The 10553-nt window shown below is 42.0% G+C and overlaps 1 protein-coding gene across 3 annotated transcripts in view; it reads left to right on the top strand.

The window, feature by feature from the left end:
- Positions 1 to 10553, top strand: part of F8 (coagulation factor VIII, procoagulant component) — an 83069-nt gene that overhangs the window by 67978 nt on the left and 4538 nt on the right. For 2 of the 3 annotated variants that reach the window (XM_013035393.1, XM_013035394.1), the window contains exons 23-25: positions 4151 to 4295; positions 4714 to 4862; positions 5679 to 5855. The exons of the other annotated variant lie outside the window; for it this stretch is intronic. In XM_013035393.1, coding sequence (XP_012890847.1) covers positions 4151 to 4295; positions 4714 to 4862; positions 5679 to 5855 — 471 coding nt within the window. The remainder of the gene's footprint in view (positions 1 to 4150; positions 4296 to 4713; positions 4863 to 5678; positions 5856 to 10553) is intronic. 3 annotated transcript variants of the gene reach the window in all.

Genomic DNA, 10553 nt, shown 5'->3' on the forward strand with positions numbered 1-10553 from the left:
GCCTAGGCCCAGGCCGAGGCCGAGGCCCAAGCCTGACGAAGAGGCCGCCATGTCGACCACTCGCCGCTTCCGGGTGAGCGCGCTGACGCAGCGGGCCAGCCGCGACGTGCCATGCGTCCCCGCGGGGTGCGCGCTAGACCGCCTGCGCTCCCGCCCCGCCGTTGCCTGGGCAACCAGCAGGCCGTCCGGGAGGAGGGTGTGGAGCGCACGCCGCTCGCAGTCACAGCTGGGGAGGGGGGTGCCCTGGCACCGCCCCTGACGCTCCGCAAATCCAGACCTGGGCCTGGCCGCCGGCTCGCCCTGGGGGCACGAATGACAGCCGGTGGGACGTGGACCCACCCCGGCGTGGTCCTCTACGCAAACCCGGCTGGGGCCCTGGGCCGTCCTGACCTGCACACCGGGCCTCGTGGCAGCCCAAGCCACCCCTCCAGCCCCACCCCAGTCGCCTTCAGACGTGGGGCCTGCGGGGCCCTCGTCGTGGCTCCCAGCATGCCATCGTCCCGGCAACCTCACCTGGCCTGACTCGGGGGCTGGCTGAAAGCCAAGTGTACCCTGGAGGGCTCCTGTCCCAGCCGCCGCCTGGAAGGGACGCCGGGCACGACAGTGACCCCGTGCCAACTGCCGGCGGCGGGTAATGACCTCACCAGTCCGCCCGAGCCCGTCCGGAAGTGCCGTCGCGCGCAGGTGCCGTCGCGCGCAGGTGCCGTCGCGCGCAGGTGCCGTCGCGCGCAGGTGCCGTCGCTCCCCGGGAACCTGCCTCTCCCCTCAGGCGGCGATTCTCGTGCTTCCACCCGTCCTGGATCATGCTGGGAAAGGGCAAGGGCCTCCAGCTTGCTGGACAGGTGCTCTGCCTCTGCACTCGGGCCTCCAGCCTCGTTTTACATTGGTTATTTTAGCCCTTGGCTCTTGTTGCATGCCCGGGCAGGCAGGCCTGCGCTGTGATCCCCTTACTTGAGCTTTCGGGTGTATGCCGCTGTATCCCACCATTGGGGGAGATGGAGACGCACAAACTTTTTGTTTCCTTTTGTTTGGTGTGGGTGCTGATCTGGAGCTTGAACTCGGCCTGGGCACTGTCCCTGAGCCCTTTTACTCAAGGCTAACGTTCTTCCACTTGAGCCACAGCTCTACTTCTGGCTTTTTGGTGGCTATTTGGAGTCTCAAAGTTCGTTGTCTTCTTCTTCTTTTCTTCTTTCTTCTTGTTCTTCTTCTTGTTCTTGTTCTTCTTTCTTCTTCTTCCTCTTCTTCTGCTTCTGCTTCTTCTGCTTCTGCTTCTTCTTCTTCTTTACCAGTCCTGGGCACTGTCCCTTAGCTTCTGTTGTTCACGGCTAGCACTCTACCACTTCAGCCACAGAGCCTCTTCTGGCATTTTCTGTGTATCTGATACTGAGAAATCAAACCCAGAGCTTCATACAGGCTAGGCAGCACCCTACCGCTTAGCACATTCCCAGCCCTCTCACAAACTTTTTAACATTTTGAGTGCCAGACCTGGGACTTGGAGTCAGGGCCTGGACGCTGTCCTTTAGCTTTTGCACTCAAGTTTAGCGCTCTACCACTTGAGCCACAATGCCACTTCTGGCTTTTGGGTGATTCATTGGCAATAACAGCCTCATGGATTTCCTTCTGGGCTGGCTTTGAACCTGGACCTTCACATCTCAGACTCCTGAGTAGCTAAGATTACAAGCCTGAGCCTGGCACTAGGCTTGTCTATGACTTTTCTTTTCTTTCTTTTTTTTTTGGGGGGGGTCTGGTCATGGGGCCTGAACACTGGGCCTGGGCGCTGTCCCTCAGCGCTTCAGCTCAAGGCTAGTGCTCTACCACTTGAGCCACTTTCACCTTTTCTTTTTGCTTATGTGGTGCTGAGGAATCGAACCCAGAACCTCGTGCATGCAAGGCAAGCACTCTACCACTGAGCCATTTTCCCAGCCCTTGTCTATGACTTTTCATCATTTAAGTATGATGTTTCTCAGTATAAACCTCTTCAAGTTTAGGGGATTTTGGTTTTATAAGATATCCATTTTTCTCCTTTTGGGGAGTTCTAAGCCATTATTTCTTTGAGATTCCTTTGTGTCTTTTCTCCCCTTTTAAGGCTCCTATGTAATACAGACTTTTCATTGTTAGTGTTCCATAAATTCTATATGCTTTCTGCATTGCCCACTTTTTGTTACTCTTAAGTATGGATAATTTCAAATACTGTGTTTTCTTTAACTCAAGTTATTCTTCTACATGATTGAGTCTTCTGTTGTAGATTTCTATTGAATTTTTCAATTCAGTCATTGTATGCTTCCGCTTCTAGATTTCTATTAGGCCCTCTTTAAAGTGGTTTTCTTCATTAAATGTCTTTTGGGGGGGGTACATACTGGGACTTAAACTCAAGGCCTCTTACAGTGCCTTGGTGTTTTTGCTCAAGGCTGGTATTCTATCACTTGAGCCATGCCTCCATTTCCTTAAACTTATTTTGTTCATATTGTTTTTTCTGATTTAGTTAGTGTCTATATTCTCTTATAGCTCATTGAACTTTTAAAAATAGATATTTTGAATTATTTGTCCAATATTTTATGAGGTTCCACTTCTTTGGGGTTGGTTACTAAAGCTTTATTTCTTTTGCTGGTGTGATAGATCCTAGCTTCTTTGTATAGCCTTGTTTTGGTGGTGTTTTTGCATTTGAAAGGCACCTTTCTAGTTCTGCAGTAGTTTCTTCAGGGTGAGGATGGGTGTGGCTCCTTCTGGGTTCATGAACAGAATGGTATCTGGACCATGGTGAATGAGGCAAGCCTGGAGTTGGGCTGTTCCAGGGTCCTGAGTTGAGCCCATAGTTAGAAGGCTGTTTTGGGCCAGAGATGGACATGGCTCCCACCAGGTTCATGTGAAGACAATTTCTTCCCGACCATGGTGCAGTGGCACCAAGTCAAGGGTTTCCTAGTCTCTATTCAGCTCCATTTGCTAGGTCTCTTTCTGGTATCATGGACTGACATAGCTCCTGCCAGTTCCCTGAAAAAAAGTAGAGATGCTCTCAGACCATGAGAGTGTGGGACTACAGCTGAGTCATAGAGCTATTCCAAAGTCCTGTGTATTAGTCTATTTTCTGTTACTATTACAAAATATCTGAGGCTACATAGTTTATAATAGGAGAAATTTATTTAGCTCTTGGTTCTAGAGGTTTATTGCCATGCTACTGACTTCTGAGCACTGATAAGGACCAAATAGTAGATTGTGTCACAGTAATGGAAAACTGTGTGAGAGGGAAAGATCACATGACCATATAGGGAGGTACAGAATGGTTTAGAAGCCAGGCTCACTCTTATTTTTTTTTAATAACAACTCAGTCTTGTAAGAACTAATCCATGAGATCTCCTGTAATACTTTTGAAGGCAGCGCCCCCAACAACCTTTCATTAGGCTCTTAGGCCACTTTTTAATATCACCACACTCGGGACCAATATCCTAACACATGAAATTGTGAGACAAACAGCATCCAAACCACAGCTATCTGTTATAGGGGTGCCAGTGAGAGACAGGCTTTCCAAACCTCTGGAATGATAGGGTTAATGTCAGAACTATGCAAAAGTAGAACTAGAGCTAAATTTGAAGGAGGTTGTTTGCTTCAGAGTCCATAACCAAGACCAGAGCCAAAATACAGGTCTGGCTTATGAAAGCATCTATACTTGGATTCGGGTTTCACTGGGATTTTTCAGTCTCCTTTCTGCATCTCAAGACTTCCACAGAGGCAATTTTATCTACAGATGTCTTCCAAGACTATTCCTGTAGGTGGGATGAGAGCTAGGGACCTCCTATTTTACCAATTTGGTGATGCCACTCTCCAAACATTGTATTTCTAATTGCTCTAGTAAGAGCAGGAGTAGCAAAGTCCTAAATCCTAAAGTCCTTTTGTAAGATGTTTACAGTGGGCCAAGGAAGAAAATGACTTCATTTTCCCCAGACCAGACCTAATATTCTTGTTCTGCTTTTCTTCCTGGTACTTACCTCCTCCATGCATAACATTCTAACATCTGTATATCCAGCATGGTCTTATTTGGATGTTTCATACTGTTGAAAAATGGACAAGGTAAAATCAAAAGGAAGCTTCAAATAGGAGAAATTGTATTTCACTTTACAATCACTTTCCATGTATGTATACCCATCCTTCCAAACAGGTCTTCTTTGGCAATGTAGATTCATCTGGGATAAAGCACAATATTTTTAATCCTCCAATTATTGCTCGGTATATCCGTTTGCACCCAACTCATTATAGCGGTCGCAGTACTCTTCGCATGGAGTTGATGGGCTGTGATTTAAACAGTAAGTGTCTAGTTATCTCTTATCATTTCTTTTCCCAACCACAAGTAGTATAACCAACTGTCATAGTTATTGTAGAACTTGGAGGAGGGGATCTCTGTTGCTGGACACAGAATTATTAATCATAAAACCAACACAATGCAGAAAAAGCAAAAACAAAAATAAAAACAGGAATTTGTTGTCCTAACCATGAAATTCTCAGGAGTCAGCCACCTCCTATATTTCTACGAATAAAAAAATTAAAGTCAAGCAAATATGAGCAGAAATGACCAGAAAACAAGGTCATATCAACAATAACTGAATTTGTGTAGGAGTTAATGCCTGAAAAATTGTCAGGATAATAGTAACCCTAGAGAACTGGAGGCAGCCCAGTAAGCTGCAGACTTTCCTTGTGATAACATTGTCCTTTCATTTCTTTGAGGTTGCAGCATACCATTAGGAATGGAAAGCAAAGTAATATCAGATGCACAGATTACTGCCTCTTCCTACTTCACCAATATGTTTGTAAACTGGTCTCCTTCACAAGCTCGACTTAACCTGCAGGGGAAGACTAATGCTTGGCGACCTCATGTAAGAGGCAAAATATCTACCACATAACTAAAGCAGAGCAGGGACTAGACGTTGGGAAAAATAGGAAAGGATCTTGTTTCTTATAGGTATTTCTGTTGACTGTGTTTCTAATAAGAGGATCTAAGAAGGTTTGACTATGGGAAGACACCCCCATAAACATTTAGTGGATGTTCCATGTGAGAGCATTCATTGGAGAGGGAAATGAACTTTAATTGAAACTCTTCAAAGAAACAACTGTATTCAGTACTATGTTAATATCTGTTAATAAGCCAGGTACCACTGGATCACGTCTATAATTTTAGCCACTCAGTAGGCTGAGATCTGAGGATCATGGTTCAAGGCCAGCCTGGGCAGGAAAGTCTGTAAGACTCTTATCTCCAATTAAATGCCAAAAAGACCAGAAGTGGTGCTGTGGATCAAGTGGTAAAGCATTAGCCTTGATCCAAAAAGCTCAGGGACAATGCCTAGGCCCTGAATTCAAGGCCCAGGACTGGCACCAAAAATATCTGTTAATAGTCATAACTTCTTAAGAGGTGTGAATGTACTTAATTCTCTCTGTTTTCCAAGATTAGTTTAAACAAAATAGGCTATCAATCTTTAACACTCTATCCAACCTATAGAGGGCTCATAGTTATTCAGCATTTGCTGGGCACCTATTAAATGGATATTCCTTAGATTTCTTTGTCAAATAAGAGAAACTGACAAACCATTAAAATGCAGAGTGATAAGTGCCATAGTATAGTTAAGAAAGTCTTTGGGGATTTCTGGGAACAAATAGTGACCAACAGGATGTTCATCCAACACTGTTTTTTTAAGGTGAATAATCCAAAAGAGTGGCTACAAGTGGACTTCCGGAAGACAATGAAAATCACAGGGATAATCACCCAGGGAGTGAAATCTCTCCTTACCAGCATGTTTGTGAAGGAGTTTCTCATCTCCAGCAGTCAGGATGGCCATCACTGGATTCTCACTTCTCAGAATGGGAAAGTTAAGGTACGATGTTCTCAAAGAAAGACAAAATCTCTCTTAGATCTTGACATTGAGAGTTGTAAACAACTTGATCAGAGTAGCATTTGCAGAGTACCTGTGGTAATAAAATATGGTGAATGACATTCTGAGAGAACATAGTACATTTAAGCAAGGAAGTAAAAATCTAAGAAAAGGAAAGAGTATAGCCAAGTGTTGATTCTTCTCGATGTCATCCAAGATGATAGCAAGAATTAGAAGGCTGGAAAGAGTTACTTGCTAAATGTTTAATGGTTCCTGTATCCTCACCAGTAATGTAGATTTCTAGGCCTTTTGATCTTTAGTAGTCTAGGTAGTCTTTGTTCCTGATCTAGATTTGCTAGATAAATTCAACAAATTATACTCATTATAGAAAGAACACAAAGTTGTACTATCCCATGAACAATAACAAAAAACAGTTCATACCTGTGGTTCTTGGTGTTTTTGTTTTGTTGTCAGTCATGGAGCCTTAACTCAGGACATGAGCCCTGTCCCTGAGCTTTTTTGCTCAAGGCTAGCACTCTACCACCTTGAGCCACAACTCCACTAATGGCTTTCTGGTGGTTAATTGGAAATAAGAGTCTCATAGACTTTCCAGCCTGGGCTGGCTTTGAATCACAATCCTCAGATCTCAGCCTTCTGAGTATCTAGGATTATAGGCATGAGCCACTGGTGCCAGGCTTGTGGTGTTTTGTTTTGTTTTGTTTTTTAAAAAAATCTCCTTTGTCACTAAGTATTAACCTGATGGGTGTGTTAGTCCGCTCTCTGTTACTGTAACAAATGCCTGAGACAGCCAACTTATAGGGATAAAAGGTTCATTTAGAAAACATGACAACAAAAACTTAAATGTCATAATTGAGATGAATAGAACAAGAAAATTTATTTTTTTGTGATAGATATTTGGTTAGATATATGTTTTTCTTTTTTATATTTTTATATGTTTTTATTGTAACAATACTGTACAGAGGGTTTACAGTTACATGAGTAGGGTAATGAGGACTTTTTCTCTCCAGCATTGTTACCTCTTCCTTTGTTTTTCCCATACCATCCCTTGCCTCCCCATCTCTCCAACTCCTCTTTCCCCCTCCCCCCCGAAGTTGTAAAGTTCATTTTATACATAGTGTCTTGTATACCTTATTGTTACAATGGGTCAACCTATATCCTTATTTCAGCATTTTGTTATTTCCCTTCCCCTCCCCAATTTAGAAAAATGTATATACAAGATGCAGGGCACCAAAATCAAATACAGTGAAAACAGGGGTTATACCATGGGGAAAGAATATACAAGAGAAACAAAAAAATCACAGAGTACATTATAAATGTGTTAAAAAAAAACAATAGCAAGAAAGAAAAAACCACTTGTATCCCTATTTTGAGGTTCATTTCACTTAACATCATCTTATCTGGTCATATGTACATAGCTTTTGACCTTTTCTGCTTGACTCAGACATATACTAGTTATTGCAAATAAGGGAAACCATGGGACCTATGTTTCGTTGGGCCTGGCTTACTTCACTTAATATAATTTTTTCCAAGTCTTTCCATTTCCTAACAAATGGGGCAATGTCATTTTTTCTGTTGGAGGCATAGAGTTCCATTTATATATACACCACATTTTCTTGATCCATTCATTTACTGAGGGGCATCTGGGTTGGTTCCATATCTTAGCTATGGTAAGTAATGCTGCAGTAAACATAGTTGTGCTGGTAGCTTTAGTGTGGTCTTGTTTGTAAACCTTTGGGTAAATGCCCCAAAGTGGGATTGCTGGGTCATAGGGGAGCTCTATGTGGAGTCTTCTGAGGAACCTCCATACTGCTCTCCAAACTGATTGAACAACTTTACACTCCCACCAACAATACAGTAGGAGAACAAGAAAATTTAAAATTACTACAGTATCGAAGAAGTAAAAATGTTGATTAATAACAAACATGGCCAAATTAATGCATGTCACAATTTCTAGGATAACCAATAAATAATAGAATATAAAATAGGGTGTATGACTCTCAAATGGTACAAAAATATGAAATGATAAAATATAATCAATAAATCTTAATGAAGCAAGCAAAGCAGAATGAAACTGATGATAGATTTAAATCCATATATAACAATAATCATATATTATATGAATGGATCAGTTAAGAGACAAAGATTGTCAAATTGATCACAATGAAAACAGTCTTTTACAAGAGCTATATGTAAAATATTAAATACAGACAAGTAGCAAGCCACAAATAGGAGAGAATTTTACAAATAGTATCTAAAAGATACCTGTTGTAGTTCTATTAATATCAGACAAGACAATATTACCAAGTTAAGAATATGAGTTAATAATAATATGGATTCTCTAAGAAAATGCAACAATGTTAAATTTATATTACAGTTTATATATCCTCAAACAGTTTAATACAAGAACTGAGAAAAGGAAAAGGAAAATAAATTCACAATTTAGACTCACAGACTTTTGATATGTCTCATCAATTGATAGAAAAAAAACAAAGGAAAAGTTTTAGAAATAGAATTTAACAATTCACAAAATCTGATCTTGTGGATGTATTTACAAGATTGTACCTTAAAACTATAGAATTATATACTCATTGTGAGCACAAAGGAAATGTGCTCCATTTTGCACTATAAATATATTACCAATAAAGCACTTCAAATTTTAGATAATATCAAACATCTTTTCTGATCACAATATAGATATGATTAAGAAAGATATGACAGTGTTAGAAATCAAGAAATTCACTTTTAATAATCTAGAGGTCAAAGAAGAAATCATAAACTAGGAAATATTCTGAACTGAATGATAAAGCATTATATAGCAAAGGTTCCTAAAATAATACCTAGAATAAAATATATAATGCTGGACATATATGATTTCAAGAAGTGGAGCACATGGTTTTTTTTTTAAAAGATTGCATTAAAGAAGGCAGGAAATAAAGAGTTGCCTGTCTCACCCTTTCTTCAACTTCAAGTAGCACCACAGGGTGGAGAGGAGGAATGAGAAAACAGAGGCAAGAAAGAGAGACACAGAGAGACAGACAGAGAGAGACACAGAGAGACAGAGAGAGACAAATAGAGAAGGATTTCCTACTTGGGGAAGGGAACGGAAATGAAAATTCGGTCTTGAGCTGGGAAGGTGGCTCAGTGGCAGAGTGCTTGCCTTGCATGCCTGAGGCCCTGGGTTCCATTCCTCAGCACCCCATAAGCAAAAAGGAAAAAGCCAGAAGTGGCACTGTGGCTCAAGTGGTAGAGCGCTAGCCTTGAGCTGAAGAGGTGAGGGACAGCGCCCAGGCCCAGGACCGACAAAAAAAAAAAAAAAGTTTAAGTCCTAGCGCTGAGGAGGCATAGGCATACATTGAATGTGGGTTACATGGTAAGTTCCAGCCTACTCTGGGAGTGAGAGTGAGACTTTGCTTCAAAAAACAAAAAAAAATAAAAATAAAAATAAAAAAGTTTAATTCTTAAAAAAAAAAGAAAGAAAGAAAATTCAGTCTTAGACCTGCTCCTACCATGCTCCTACCACTCCTTCCCAAACCTGAGGTGACAGAGAGGGTGCAACTCTTCATCCACTGAGGAACAGGGCATAAAATTTGGCACAGGTCTTGGCCTTGCTGCTTAATGCCAGGCATACCATGGTGAGACTCAGTTACTAGGTAGAAACTGATAAACCTATATTCAGGCCAGAGCTCATAGATGGAGCTTTTCTAGTACTAGCATGCTAGTAGATGGACTCAAGTTTCAGCCTAGTGATAAGACAGAACTGATGAGACTGTCCTTGAGACTGTATAGGTGTCTGTGACTGAGATTTAGGAGTGATGTCACTTGGTGTCAGCCTGACTGGCCAAGAAACTACCTTTACTACCAATACCACACCCTTGGACAGCACACTGGAAGAAAGATTTTGCCCTAGAACTTAGTGACCGGCTGATGAATCCTCACCTTGGGCAGGTCCAAAATGCCTCTATCCATAGGCCTGCTTGTTGGACACAGCTTCTGAGTTAGCTGCATTGCTTTGGGGGAGGTACATGATCTATTCCATGTAGCCGGTTGTAGGAGAATCAGGCTATTAGACTGAGAAATAAATACCACATAGCAGCATGGACCTTCATTTTTCCTCAGTGTTGTACTGATCTTGGGAATTGTTGGATCAGGATGTGACATTGGTGGCTTCAGTCATTGCGTAGGAGCCTGAGGTTGATCCATTCATAGTAATTCTGCTGAAATCCAAACAAAATCCTACGGTGCCTGAGCACAAGCCAATAGCTGTGAACAAACCCGCTGGACCCACTTCAGCCCCAATATCAGGCTTGTGGGGCACATTACTCTTTCTAAGTACTCACTTGTTTCATTCTGAACAACACACCAAGTTGGGATTTGGGACAAACCTTGGCTTAGATCCCCCTCTAGTGGTAAAACAATGATAATAGATAGCCAGCCAATTCAAGGCTGAGCTGAAACATTAGAAGTGACTGCAGGCTCAAAACAATATGCAGCTTGAGTTCATTTCCCTAACATCACCTTATCTGACCTTTTCTGCTTGACTCAGACATATACTAGATATTGAAAATAAGGGAACCATGTTTTTTGGGCCTGGCTTACTTCACTTAATATAATTTTTTCCAAGCCTTTCCATTTCCTAACAAATGGGGCAATGTCATTCTTTCTGATGGAGGCATAGAATTC

The sequence above is a fragment of the Dipodomys ordii genome, unplaced genomic scaffold (assembly GCF_000151885.1).
Source record: "Dipodomys ordii isolate 6190 unplaced genomic scaffold, Dord_2.0 Scaffold209, whole genome shotgun sequence".
Lineage (NCBI taxonomy): Eukaryota > Metazoa > Chordata > Mammalia > Rodentia > Heteromyidae > Dipodomys > Dipodomys ordii.